A 14,285-nucleotide genomic window follows, 5' to 3' on the forward strand; every position below is an offset into this window, starting at 1 on the left:
TTAAAGAACGCGTTAAAGTCACAAAAAAATAACAGATTCGCGTTCTTCTTTTTTTGTTACTTGTTGCGCGTACTTGGTTTTTCGTAATGACAACATTAACATCTAAGGCAGTTAAACTTGTTGTAAAAGAATTAGAAAATTTACAAAGTGATCCACCAGAGGATGTTCAGGTTATTATGAACGATGAAAGCTTAACAGAAATTCAAGCTTGGATTCGAGGACCAGGTAAGCGATACGAAACACCTCACTAAGACAGTATATTGACTTTTATTTGTTAGATAAAACACCTTATGAAGAAGGTTACTTTAAAATAAAATTAGTGCTGGATGAAAGTTTCCCAGATACACCTCCAAAAGGATATTTTATGACAAAAATATTTCATCCTAATGTATCTGATAAAGGAGAAATATGTGTTAATACATTGAAAAAAGATTGGAAACCAGAACTTGGTATAAGACATGTCTTATTGGTAAATAGCTGAAAATAACAATGGATAGAACGCTCAAAATATTATTGTAGGCAATTAAATGTTTATTAATTGTGCCTAACCCTGAGTCAGCATTAAATGAGGAAGCTGGGAGATTGTTGTTGGAACAATACAATGATTATGCAAAAAGAGCACGCCTATACACATCTATACAAGCCAAGTCAGGGAAATCTCAGTATATGGAACTTGATGAAGAAAGAAGAAAGAAGAAGAGCAATGATGAGGAAAAGGTGTTAATTGAGAATGATGAGCAGCATGCAATTAAATCATTAACAAATCAAAAGAGAGCATTAGAACAGGATAATGAAAAGAAAAAAGTCATGAAAAAGAGAATGTTGAGACGACTGTAGATTCTCTTTCCTTTGCTCTTAATAATAAATTATCCTTTGTATATATGAATATATGTAAAACAATATACAATAAGCTAAGTATATTAATCCAAAGCCGTTGTTCAGAACCATGTAAGAAAAAGCTTGCAAGAGTCTGGTACACAATAGGTACACAGTTGACTGCTGTCTTTTAAATGATGCTAAAGATCTTTTATTTATCAATAAGCACACCTAAATAGGATGAATCTAGAGTAATATCTACTTTGCGTCATATAGCGTAACTTCAAAGGCTCGCAGATTATTCCAGATGCAGATTGAACATATTAGTATTGAAGTCCAAGACGTGAAGAGACGTGGAGCAAGACGGTGTTTAAACATGAACTCACACTTTATTTTCACTAAACACGTCTTTCTTTTTTGTTACAAAAATATGCCCGGCTCTTTACGTACTACATTGATAACAGTAGCAGGGCTAAGCGGCATTGGATCTGCTGGAGGCTACTACTACTTTAAAACAATTGACAAAGAATCTCAACTGGTGGCCCCAGTAAAAGAAGCATATGTGCCTAAACACTATGATCGACGACCCTTTCAGCTTTTATCAAAAGAAGAGATTGACAAAAGATTACGATCAGGTCAATTTGCAAACCAGATTCAAGTTAACTATGTTAAAGCTGTCTATACCAATCAACTTCCTTCAAACAACCCTGTTGAGGACACATTTAGCATCAATACTTTTCAGCAAGGCCTAATCGCAGGTGTTTACGATGGTAAACAAAATCAAAAATAAAAAAATCCTCTTACGAAATTAGCCATTACGTTCTAGGTCATATTGGTCCTCACTGCTCAAAATTAATAAGACAGCAATTACCTATTTATATGGCTAGAGAGCTAAATAAGCAGCACTCACGATCAGAACAAGACATTGAGAATGCCATCTCGACAGCTTTTGTTGACCTCGATCAAGACATTCAACAACGATTCTATGACATTTTTCCAAAAAACTTGAAGCGAACAACAGAAAAGGATATACAGGCAGCAGTTGCCCGTCAACCTGATCAGCAAGCAACTCAGGCCATAATTGATGAAGCCATCAATGGCTCTTGTGCTTTGACTGTATATTTGAAAGATGGCGTTGTTTATTCAGCAAATACAGGTGACTCTCGCGTAGTTAGTAAGTATAATGATGCTCTTTATAAACAGCTTGTGTGTTAACATGTATGAAAAAAAAGTTATTAGTCAAGATGAAGATGGTAGTTGGAAAGGAAGACGTTTAGTTGAAGAAGAATCACCTGCTAATCCAGACTGGAGAGCACATATGATATCACAACACCCTTCTGAAGAATCGAATGCTCTCATTGTAAGAAATCGTATTTTTGGTTTGATTGCTGTAGGTGGATGTAAGTTTTACTTTTTTATGTATACAACATGATTAATGTCTTTTATTCCTTGTTTTTATTTTTCCTTTTGGAGCAGCATTTGGTGATATCATGTATAAAGTACCTGTAGAATATCAAACAAAAGTACTACCGTTTCTTCCATACGATACCTATAGAACATTTTCTCGATATCATCACCACATTGTAGCCAACTACCGCACGCCACCCTATTTAAGCTCTAGACCTCTCGTTTCTCGGCACAAGCTACAGAAAGGAGACAAATTTATTGTTTTGGGCACGGATGGTCTATGGGATGAATTGAGTTGGTATGATGTTCGTAGTACAGATGGTGATCAAGTTGCAGCAGAGATTATGAGTAGATGGAAAACAAAGGGCGAGATGAACCCCGCTACGCACCTTGTCCGTGAAGCACTACTTTTTGACGCTGTTTATAAGAACGTGAGAGCAAAGGAGCCAGTAGAAAATGAAGAATTTGAACTTTCAAAGCGACTTACTAGACAGCCTTCAAGATATTTCCGTGACGACATTACGGTCACTGTAATTGAACTTGGTGCTCAAAGTAATACAGAACTAGACTTGATAAATGTTGGTCCGGTTTATCAAGCAAAAGAGGTAGAAGCGGATGTACCAAGGTTGGCTGACCCTTCCAAAAAAAGACAATCATGGTTCTCAGGATGGGCCTGGTCTCGTCTATAGCAAGAGACGATTTCTAATAATATAATAAAGAAAACAAAAGAAAAAGGTTACACCAGCTTCAACATTCTTAAAAGCCTTTTTTCGATTAAAACCTCTATGTCCATGTGTCATATTTTTGAAACGATACTTTAATGAATGCATATTACTTTAAAGAGTGGATTTATAATTGTAAGTGTGTCCAGATGCAAAAGTAAACCATCGTATTTCAATTGTGATATTTTAAGTGTGACTTTATAAAAAACTTGTTTCCAGTAAATCAGATTTAATGCGAATCTTCTTATCGCTTTCCCCTTTTTTAGTTTTTTCGTTTAAAAATTTGTCAGTCGAGTTCAATAGTTGATAACCAATAGGCAAATATACATGACAAAAAGAATAAAGCAATTTCGAGATTGCTTTGCAATATTTATTTTTGTCACGTTCCATGTAAGACAACAATAGATTGACAACTAAGGCCTGAGATCTCTCTGCGCTATAAGAATCTATATCGTCTACAAAACAAATTTTTTTTTTGGTTATAAGGAACATGTCTTGGTCTTTTCTTTTCTTACTGCATTTTGATTCCATCATAATCCAGATTGGACTTGTTTGAAATCGATAATAGCTGTTGTTCAGCAATGGAAATACGTGTCTTTTGGCAGCTTCAAACTCGTTTCCACTGGATATGGATGTTGATCTTTGCTGCTCAAGTGCTTTTTTGACAGCTTTGTGCACATGCTCTTCTAGATTCACTTCTAATTCTGATGAGCTTGTCAAGTAGGCTTTTGTGATCTTGTTCGCTATAATTCTTCTTTCTTTTTGGCTTGAAAATGGGTAGTTTTGGTAATTATCAACTGCCAAATAAAAAAACTATTTCTGGTTAGGATACAACTCTTTTTTTTTTAACAAAACGTTACTAAATTTTCACTGCTGTATTCTGTCAACAAATAATAAAGAAAATAACCTAAAGGCACAGCAGAGTGTAAAAGTAATTTGAGTCCTTCTTGTTCAATATCCTTTATTGATATTGAATCACTATTTTTCCTTTTAAAAATCGGGTAGTCTTTTATATTATTGTTTTCTTGATCATTTTTACTTGACTCGGGAACCAGTAAATCGTTAATAGCTAAAGGTTTCTTTCTTAAAAATATGTTTGTCTCTGATTTTACATTATGTGTTTTCTTGATGAATAGCTCGGTATTTTCCACGTCTTGGTCTTTTAATGGACACTCTAAGTTATCGAGAGTTCTCGTTATAGAAATAGCGTTGTCAAATGGATATGACTCATCGGTTTGGTGGTTAAGCAAAATTGAAGGCAAGATAAAAGGTGAGCCGGCATTCGATTCATCACACTTGCGTTCGATTGGACTCACTGTTTGGTCAATGTTATTTATGATTGGATTTTCACCTATATTAGACATGTGAAAAAGAAAAACTTAAAAACATTCTGTAAAAGGTTTCATTCAAAACCTAATAACTTTTAGTACAACTTCATATGGTTTAAAGATTTGTGCAACCAAGAGAGCCATCTCTTGTGGTCTGTTTAGAGTATGAACACAGTAATAGGGCAAGATTAAATTTTTAAAGACATGCGTAAAGATGGATACATTTGTCGTTAGAAATAACATTGTATCATGGTTTTACAGCTACAAAACAAGTAATTTACATGAGATAATACACACTTTTTATATCTTTCTTGTGTCCAATTGAATACCTGCAGTTTCTGTTCACTTGCAAAAAAAAAACAAAGCACACGTTTTTTCATGTTACATGACTTTCGGTGAAAGACCTTTTCTTTGCAATACCCTTAAGATGATTGGCTAAAGTGTAAAGTATATTTTTGTTTTTTGTTTTTTATAGAAAAGGACGATATATAATCTCAACCTGTTTAATGTTGCTACCATTAATAAGTATTGAACGTGTGCACTTGTTATTATACGCATGCAATACATCATCATTTTCTGAATATTCTTAAACTATTCTTCTGGATTTAATAATCTCTTTTCAACTTCACTTCAAATATGTAAAAGAATAAAAAACATTTGTATTTATTTATCATAGAATATGGTTATTACGCCAAGCTACATACTCTATTTTCTATTAAAATCTTTATTATATGATTTGTTTAAAATATAGTTATGCTTGGCTATTTGTAATGAAATAAAGTTGTATTCTAAAAAAAAATTATTCGATAATTTCAATACTCATGTATTTTGGTAAAAGTTATTCACCACCAAGGAAAGACCATAGGTTCGATAGACTCTTTTGCATACAGAAAAAGCATACATTTAACCATTTACTTTATTTACATATAGAATTAAACTATGAATGGATGCATGATGATTTATTTTTCAACATTTTTGCCCAGGTCAAATCAAGAAATGAGTAGAAGCTAAAACACCTATGGGATCAAGGGCAAAAATGTTAGGAAAGAAACGATAACAAGTGTAAGAAACACTAGCGACAGAAAGTGGGAAGCCAATCGAGGAGTTTGGCCCAAGACAAGATGGCGGTGAAAGGAGTTTTTTTTTTTTTTTTTTTTTTTTTTCGTGACATATATAGTCGAGCTCATAGAGGATGGTGCAGATAGTAGGCCATCGAAGAAAGCAAGTAAGGTCTACTTGAAAGGAATATGGTATTCAGTTAAGTAATTGTTCAGAAGGAAGGACGGAGGATCAAATATTGTTTTAGGTGATTGTAGTCGACGGTGCATATTGAGACGATGAGCAGAATAGAGCTTTGTAAGTGTGTGAAGGGATGGAAATGACATGTTCTAGGAGAAAACGCACACTATTCTAACAGATTATTGATTAACTTTTTATTTCAAAAATATCGTAAACCTTAAATAAAATTTACCCAAACCCTGCCCGCCATACCTCTGTTCATATCCTTTCCAGAAAACATGCTATTTACTACCTGGATATGCATCAGCGTCGTTGTATACTGGAAACAATCTCAGATATTTTGTCACTCCTTTTAAATATGCTTCCAATGCACTTTTTTTTACCTCCTCGAATACGGCGATCTCCTGGATATATCGATAGCCAATTATTAGCTCCATATTTCTTGAGAAAGATTCAGTTATGTTACCACACTCCTATATTTACTCAGGATTTCTCTGGTTCAGGCGGATAGCTTATTTATATGCGCTCTCTTGGATCTTAATAAATAAAAACAACTTCAACCAACATCATTTTATAAAACAGAAGAAAATGTCATAAAATATATTATAAATACTACTCTGGGATTTTTTCTTGTTTCTTCACTGTCTAAATTAGGTACAATGACGATTAAATTTGCAATGTCTTGAAGGAGATGGTAAAAGAAGCTGGTGAGAACTTTGAGATCGCTTCTCGCTTTGCAAGAATGAAAGTTACGAAAAAGAATGAAAACAAGAAGCTCCTAAAAAAAAACTATGGAAGACTTGATCAAACAATCAACTAAAATAAGTATCTCAAGTAAATGGGCTAAAACAATAAAAGAACAAAATTCATATTAATAATATATTCTTAAAAGTTCTATACATTATAAACTCTCCTGTCGTTACTCAAGGCTGGTTGGATTGTATACTTGACATAACTTCTAATCCTCGAGTTTTGACGTTCTACTAAAAAGACATTGAGCATTCTATCAAAACTCAGAATGATACAGCAGTACATAATACATAGGAATACATCCCCAATAACCATCCTAATGATCTTCAAATTACAATCTGTCAAGTAGTCAATTACCATATTAATTTTTTCATAACGGCTTGCCCTTCAAGAACATTTTTTTTTTCTTTTTAAATATTGAAAGCTGTTTCCGCAAACAGGCCTTGATCATCCAATTTTGACTATTTCAATATCTAACTATAGCTAGATTTTTTATTTGGAAGAAAAGAAGCTTTCCAATGGGCTTGCTGTTTTACTCAAAGACAGGCAGTGAAATTTTTATTATACTTGAAACTAAAAACATATAAATATACTCGTATCTTACTCTTATTTTTCTTTTCTCACTTTAGAATCTTGTATCTTTTTATCTTTATTTTATAGACTAATAAAACCATCAAGCATTCAATTGAAAAGCGTCGATCTGTGCTCTATACTAAATACTGAAGTTCATGAAAGTCAATGATCTTCACTGTAAGCCTTTCCTAAACCTCAAAAGTTTAATCTATTTTAACAATACTGATTCACTTAACAACAAAACTTATCTAAATTTACAAACATGTAAGAAATTGCATGACCATAAATTAGATTTTAGCATAACACTTAATCATCTCAAAATTTAAAAAATATATCACTGAATCAACACGAAAAGTGGTAGAAAAAGCAATATTTAAAAACAACATTCTGCTTAAAAAAATGTTAACATTAAATACATCAATAATCATAATTAATTACAGAAAAATTTTAACTTATTCCTTACTTTATGTGTTAGTTTGTTGCATTCGTTCATTTTGAATGTTAACGTCGTCTCTCTTATCTAAAAACGTTTTTACAAGATGAGAGCTGAAAGAAATATCAGAATTTAATGCTTAGCCAAATTCAAGTTTACCCGAAGAATTAAGACATTAGAAGAACAGTTTAACGCATATAAGTTATTCCTGTAAAATTGTGATCGAAATACACATTTTTTATGAATGTTTTGCTTATCAAATACAAATACATATAGGAGTACATCTATTTATAGGGTATCTATCAGCTCGTTACACTGTGAATTATACGAACAGCAAGGTTGGCAAATAAATTATAATCATAATATCCATGTTAATTCGATTAGGTTCATGCCGTTTTTTTTTTAAACATACAACAGCCAAAAAAAAAGAGGGGGAGGGGGACATAAATGGACGGAATAGGAAATAAAATGTGAACAAAGCTATTCGTAGCTTTAAATTTTATTAATTACAACATAGAATTTTCTAACAAGAAAAGATCTGTAAAGCGATTTATATGTAGATTAAATTGAAAAAAAGAATCTGAAACTATACAAGTTTATTAATAATAAAACCATGTAATTAAAAGCGGTACATCAAATTCTTAGATTTACTTTTGATTCTTATTCCTTATTTAGAAATGAAAACGCGTATGTCTCTTGAACTATAAATACAAATAAATATAAAGCGAAGATTTAAAAGTATCTTTTTCTTCCTTTTTTAAACGAGCCTTATGATAGATATTCATCAAATTTCAAAAGAATTACAAAGCACTGATTTCAATTCACCAGGAAAGACAGCTCAATATAGCAGCATGCTCGATGCTTCCTTACCAAGTACACCACTATTAATACCCCATCATGAACATGCACTTTATGATATAAGCTCTTTCTCATCTACAACTACACATACCCCCTCCTCCTTATGTTCTCATCACAGCAACAATGAGCAGCGAGTGGGCTACAGATCATGCTTAAATTTAAAAACAGATAGATCGACTGATGATGAAAACTATAATTACAGTACGGACTCACTTTCCTGCAAATTAAGCACACCGTCTCAATTTATATTCAATAAGCCAGAATACAACAAAAAATATCAGCGTACCCATTTTCATCGTTCAGAAAAGAAAAACACCCCCTTTAATAACTTAAAAAGGTTTCTCAAAGGAGATAAAAGCAAAAAATTATTTGTTGCTGGTCAAAGTAATTGCGATACAATTGCATTTGCAAATGAATTTAACAAAGATTTGGAAATAAAATATGGCAAATGGGGTAAGAAGCGATATATGTTTTATTGTTAGAAAAGCTAACGATTTACTCTCTAGGTCAATTTGTGGGTAAAGGTGCTGGTGGATCTGTACGACTAATTAGACATAGTACAGATCAAAAGGTATTTGCAGTCAAGCAATTCAGAAAACGAAGTTTAAATGAATCCGAAAAAGAGTACGTCAAGAAAATCACTGCTGAGTTCTGTATTGGGTCTGCGCTGCATCATCCGAATATCATCGAGACATTCGACATCATTAAAGATGGCCAAATCTTTTATGAAATTATGGAGTTTGCTCCCAATGACCTGTTTAATATTGTGATGAGTGGCCAAATGTCTTGTGAAGAAATTGCTTGTTGTTGGCGCCAGTTATTGAGTGGTGTTCAATATATGCATCAGATGGGATTAGCTCATAGAGACCTCAAGTTAGATAATATGGTCTTGGATGAGCGTGGTGTTGTTAAAATCATTGACTTTGGTTGCGCTGTTGTCAACAAATATCCTTTTGATAGTAAAGTACACATGAGCCAAGGCCCCTGTGGTTCAGATCCTTATATTGCCCCTGAACAACTCACCGAGCTAGAATATGATGCGCGACTGACTGACCTATGGTCTTGTGCAATCATCTTTATTTGCATGCACATTCGTCGGTTTCCCTGGAATTTACCCCATCCTGAAAAAGATCAAGCATACAGAAGCTTTGTTAATCCTTCAACTCAAGGCGCAGTGAAGTTATTCAAATCGCTTCCACATGAAGCAAGGCCTATTATTGAACGTATATTAAGCCCTAACCCTTCCCAGAGGTGTTCTTTAGAAGACATCATAAATGATGATTGGGTAAGGGGCATTCCTGTATGTACTATGGCTCATCCAGAAATTTCACATGCTCATCATCTCTTAATCGAGCCAAGTTCACAAGTAAAAGAAAACTGTAATGTCATCGTACTTACATCCCTTGATGAAAAACGCAACGAAACAAAAAAGAAAAAAAAATGTCATTTATTCAAATAGATTGTAAATAATAATAACAAAAATAATGCAACGTGTATTATTCATTATTCTATTTATTTTCTTTCATCAATTAACTTTTCTATTTCTGTCAAATCCTTTACGCCAATAGCTGCCTTTCCTCTTTCCCAATCAACTACAATAGGACACTGAAGTAATTGTGGTTTATCTTGAACCATTTTGAAAGCGTCATGAGAATTTGTAATTTCTTTACTAGCATCTGGTAATAGCATATCCTTCCAAGGTGTTTTACTTTTTAAAAAAATGGCTACTTGTTTTAATTGTGTATCTGTTGGTGGTTGTTTAAACTCATCCATCACATCTATGCGATATTTTTCTTCTCCATCCAGATTTTTTTGTTTGTTCTGTAACATGGCTAAGGCTGCTTTTGAATTATTTGACCTTACATTATGAAACAGTGTGAGAATAGGTAATGAACGAGGTGGTCTAAATGACATGTTCAATTAGAATAAAAAATACAAAAAAAAGGGTATAAAAATGAATTTTGTAATGATGACATATAACGTTATACAATGCTGAATTTAAATCACGCGTATATTTTTATTTTGCATTAATATACATCCTGTACACTGGGGCTGGTACTCTTTAGTAGGCTCTTTAAAAATAATGTCCGCCTGCTCTTTGCTCTTTGCCTCCTGCAAGCTTTCTTTTTTTTGGCTATCTTCAATGCAACCTCATCAATAAAGCGCAGTTCTTAGTGTAACCCAGATCCGAACCTTTCCATTTTATGAACCACTCGTATCTCGTTTGCAAGTTATTGTCAGAGGTTCTTGTCATAAGGTCGTAGGTTGGCTTCTTTATTGAAATGAGCATGTTGTCTGTCAATTGGTGGTTTATTTGAGACTTGGAGATTTGAAATTCCTCAAACTACGATTTCAGAGAATCAATAATGTCATCAGCACAAGTTTTGAGTCTTTTTCTACTATTTGTTGAATGTGCTGTTCATTCTCAGGAGTCAGTGAGTTGGGTCGGCCGGGATTTCTTCGCAACATTTATAAGTTACCTTCCCAGTTTCTTGATAGTGTTTCTACCAGCGTATAGCAGTACGAGGATTAATTCCAAGATCCTTTACATACAAGGTCACTTTTCCTCTTTCCGTAGGACCCTCAATCACTCAGTAAATAAATATCTTTCTGGTTTGGTCGTTCTAGTCATTGTAAACGCCGCTTTCTTGATCATTTCTACAGCATTTTTTATAGTATCTTTTGCTATCACTTCTTTCTCTGCTGGTTTGAGACTTAAGTGGGGCTTTTGACTCGTTATGGTTTCGAATACTACGTTTGGATCACTGATTTTGGTTAATACACCTTCCATCGGATCGAAAACTCTCTCTCCATCCTTATTGTAGACATTATCGTGTCCGTCTTCATAAAAAAAATTTTTTGTCATGTTATTCAATTGTTGGAGCGAAAGGAAAGAGATAAGCTTTCACATCTTATCTAACAATAATCCCTCAGTAACGCCAGTTTGACTTTGCCCAAAAAGACAAAGTAAAATTTTAAAAGCGACAATCATTTGCTAACAAAATACCAAGCTTTTTTAAGGTAGCGCTATTTATTTTGTTTAAACGTTATATTTTTTTTTAATTCTTGTGCTAGGGCAAAACCACGAAAGTGAGGTTCATACTGATTCTGGTTTATTGCTGGTTGAAAACGTTATATTTTTTTTTTGTAAATAAATAATTTATTTTTATTTATAAAATATAATATAACAGGAGTCACACGTCTGAGAGCAGTGTGAACCAAAAGAAACAGAGTTTAAGCGATGGAACATGCTAGTCAAGGTCAAGCCTGCTCCTTTTGAGGGTGGCAAAATGCGACATAGCATGAATGACCAACTGCTTATCAATAAAAGGAAAGCCGTCAATAGTAAATCTTTAATGGACACGCCATATAACAGAGAGCACGCAGCAGCTGAGAGTCCAGAGATCAGTGTTGTCGACAAAAGGAACCAATGAAAAGACCAAAGAATTGAGCACACATCATCTTGAGTGAAAGTGAGGTGTGGACTAAAAAAACGTTATATTTTATTAAAGGTCCAATTGAGCGCTAAAAAATAAAACAAATAAGTGTCCGCCCGGACCAGATCAATCCGTTTGGAGGTTTGATGTTTAGAAAAAAAAACCCCCTTCGGGTTCAAGGGTAAAAAATGTGAAAGGAAAGTAGGGTGTATAGAGAGACATACAAAGTTAGTTAAGTTGTTTCAGCCATTCAATTAGTTTTTGGCCATGAGGTGTCTTGCATGGGATGGTTGTATAGTGTTGTAGTTGATCTAATTCATGGAGGATAGAACATATAACGGGGCCATCGACAGGTCCAGGACAAAGCAATACTAGAGGGAACAAATGTGTATGTCGGAAGTATATTCAAAAGGAAAGATATAGGGTCAGCTATTGCTTCAGACATACAGAGACGGCGATGCATATTTAGGTAGCTGATGACGTGACGTCTTGACAGGTTGTTGTTGGGATGGTAAGGGCAGGGTTTGGGAGCACCACCTGGCAATCAACCAAGGCGCCATCGTATACATCGACTTCTTTCTTCATGAGTCATTGGTAGCCACAAGATAGGGTCGAGAGTGATTGTTGGTCGACAGCTGGAAAGTAGTTTGGAGTTCTTACCTTGGATCTGTTTTTCAAGGTTAGAGTGAAGAAATTTCTTTTTTATTGCTCTAAAGCCTCGGGTATCTAAGTCGGCTATTGTCGGCGGCATCAATTTCCACAGAGCAGTTTTTGATAGTTTATACCATTGATGACCTCTGGTGTACTGTATATGTGGCATTAAGCGATACAGCAGTGTGTCCTCAGGTAAAGATAATGAACGAAAGAGGAATTGGGCTTGCAGGATAGCTACTCTTTCTCTCATTGTGGGTAACTTAGCCAAATGGAGCATCACCTTGGTGGAAGTTTTTCTAGACTCGCCGTAGATCTTACATATGCATTTGTCTTGTGCCTCTTCTAAAGATTTCAGCTGAGTATGATTGAAACAGTTGATAGCTATGCCATACTCCATTTGTGGCCGAACTATTTGAGCATAAAATCGAGAGTATAGGAGCTTGGAGACTCCAGATGGGTTTACCGCAATAGAAGATAGGACATTCATCGTAGACGGCCATTTATTTTTCGGAAATTGCCATTTATTTTTTCAGAGCGGACAAAATTTATCATGCATCCTGTATAACAAGAAGTTGCAAGTAAATTTAATGAACCGTATCTACATAGATAACCTATATGATTAATGAACTTTCCAAATATAGAAAAGTAAAGAACAGTTGAATTTTATTAATTTTTTTTGCCATACCTCCCCCCTTTTTTTTAAAGAAAAAAATAGAACAGTCTCAAGGTTGGATAAAAAATGTGCTGAAAAAGCATTTGTAGAATAAGCATATAATGCATTGAAAGCTATAGCTGCTTGGATTTTCTTTTAACAGTTATTCAGTCAGGAAATAAATCACATTTTTAAAACTAAAGGAATACACATATCTGCTGTTTTTAAAGACTAAGATTATTTTACAGACCAAGTTTAGTTTGGATTACAGGCAAACAAAGGCGCTTTTATAAAGCTTTCCAATAAAAAACCTGATGCTCTACCAACGAATGTTTCGCTTTAATAAAGGGTTGATGCACCACGATACAAACTTAGACAGCTCTTAGACCTTGACTTGGTGGTTGAGACGAGTATCTAAAACGTCAATATCCCTTGAAAAACCAGCAACCTTATATCTACGTAGCGAATATCAGTTTTGGCTCATGAACTAAATATTTTACTATCTGGATGGATTTAATTTACTACATTACTTGAAAAATGTCAGAGAGTAGAAGACAAAGGAATGAGGTCGACAAAAAAAAAAAGTACTGGACATCAGATTGTTAAAATTAATCGAACCCGCTAAAAATAACACAAATAATGCGACTTTAAAAAACCATTTTGACTATTCACCTGAATTCCCAGAGCAAGTACTTACGCTGCACTCGAGGAGACTAGTTTATGGTTACACAATGGTGTTAATCAAGCAAATAATATCCTTCATTAGCTGTTCGGCCTTCCGTAATTTTTAAATGTAAATGGAATAGGTTGGTCAATACTTGCATAAGATCATAAAATAGTAGTCAGATTTCATTAAGATATAGAACTGCTTTCATAAATTTGATCATCAAAATCTTTAGATCGACCTTTGTTACTTTAATATAGTAGGGTATGGCTATCTGTTTTCTATCAAGGACTTTCATCGACTTTTTTTTTATACAACCGCTACATAGTACAAGGATCAAGGAACTATTTATATGTATTGATTAGTATATCAAAATAATCTTATGTGAATCAAATACCTATAACAAGTAAATAAGATTCTTATTAAAACAAGAGCTAATCTATGTTAGACTTTAACATGTAGGCTTATATTTTACTTTTATTTAGTAACAATCGATTTAGATATATTTGTGATACTTTCGCTGATCATTTAACATCATATTGGCCATTTTCAATAAAGTAAATAAAAAAAGAAGGAATATCCATCTATCAATTTACTATTAAAATGAAAAATAACTAATCTATTTGTTTTAGATTATGAATGTGTTTATAAAGGTAGTTTTTTTTTTTTTTTTTTTTTACAAATTGTTGAAGATCATGAACAATGCATTGAAAGTTTAAATAATAAGACTGTTAATAAAAGACATGCCTATA

At 33.8% G+C, this 14,285-nt stretch overlaps 7 protein-coding genes across 7 annotated transcripts; 3 read left to right on the forward strand and 4 right to left on the reverse strand.

Annotated features, from left to right (window-relative positions):
* Positions 1–176: 176 nt before the first annotated feature.
* On the forward strand, positions 177–837 carry RO3G_04096 (uncharacterized protein; the record flags this gene model as incomplete). The annotated part of the gene is made up of 3 exons (XM_067658686.1): positions 177–225; positions 279–469; positions 520–837. 3 exons carry the CDS (start codon positions 177–179, stop codon positions 835–837), a joined length of 558 nt encoding a protein of 185 aa, XP_067514787.1.
* Positions 838–1,246: 409 nt separating this feature from the next.
* Positions 1,247–2,912, forward strand: RO3G_04097 (uncharacterized protein; the record flags this gene model as incomplete). The annotated part of the gene is made up of 4 exons (XM_067658687.1): positions 1,247–1,586; positions 1,643–1,990; positions 2,049–2,216; positions 2,404–2,912. 4 exons carry the CDS (start codon positions 1,247–1,249, stop codon positions 2,910–2,912), a joined length of 1,365 nt encoding a protein of 454 aa, XP_067514788.1.
* Positions 2,913–3,358: 446 nt separating this feature from the next.
* On the reverse strand, positions 3,359–4,309 carry RO3G_04098 (uncharacterized protein; the record flags this gene model as incomplete). The annotated part of the gene is made up of 5 exons (XM_067658688.1): positions 3,359–3,381; positions 3,461–3,758; positions 3,806–3,904; positions 3,985–4,014; positions 4,058–4,309. 5 exons carry the CDS (start codon positions 4,307–4,309, stop codon positions 3,359–3,361), a joined length of 702 nt encoding a protein of 233 aa, XP_067514789.1.
* A 1,266-nt stretch (positions 4,310–5,575) lies between these two features.
* Positions 5,576–5,792, reverse strand: RO3G_04099 (uncharacterized protein; the record flags this gene model as incomplete). The annotated part of the gene is made up of 2 exons (XM_067658689.1): positions 5,576–5,683; positions 5,745–5,792. The coding sequence occupies 2 exons, from the start codon at positions 5,790–5,792 to the stop codon at positions 5,576–5,578; spliced, it is 156 nt and encodes a 51-aa protein (XP_067514790.1).
* Positions 5,793–8,119: 2,327 nt separating this feature from the next.
* RO3G_04100 (uncharacterized protein) lies at positions 8,120–9,596 on the forward strand (the record flags this gene model as incomplete). Its single annotated transcript, XM_067658690.1, has 3 exons — positions 8,120–8,579; positions 8,633–9,505; positions 9,586–9,596. 3 exons carry the CDS (start codon positions 8,120–8,122, stop codon positions 9,594–9,596), a joined length of 1,344 nt encoding a protein of 447 aa, XP_067514791.1.
* A 42-nt stretch (positions 9,597–9,638) lies between these two features.
* On the reverse strand, positions 9,639–10,040 carry RO3G_04101 (uncharacterized protein; the record flags this gene model as incomplete). Its single annotated transcript, XM_067658691.1, has 1 exon — positions 9,639–10,040. One exon carries the CDS (start codon positions 10,038–10,040, stop codon positions 9,639–9,641), a length of 402 nt encoding a protein of 133 aa, XP_067514792.1.
* A 1,252-nt stretch (positions 10,041–11,292) lies between these two features.
* RO3G_04102 (uncharacterized protein) lies at positions 11,293–12,717 on the reverse strand (the record flags this gene model as incomplete). The annotated part of the gene is made up of 4 exons (XM_067658692.1): positions 11,293–11,611; positions 12,224–12,230; positions 12,349–12,368; positions 12,536–12,717. The coding sequence occupies 4 exons, from the start codon at positions 12,715–12,717 to the stop codon at positions 11,293–11,295; spliced, it is 528 nt and encodes a 175-aa protein (XP_067514793.1).
* Between the last annotated feature and the right edge of the window lie 1,568 nt (positions 12,718–14,285).

This window comes from Rhizopus delemar, genomic scaffold (assembly GCF_000149305.1).
Source record: "Rhizopus delemar RA 99-880 supercont3.2 genomic scaffold, whole genome shotgun sequence".
Lineage (NCBI taxonomy): Eukaryota > Fungi > Mucoromycota > Mucoromycetes > Mucorales > Rhizopodaceae > Rhizopus > Rhizopus delemar.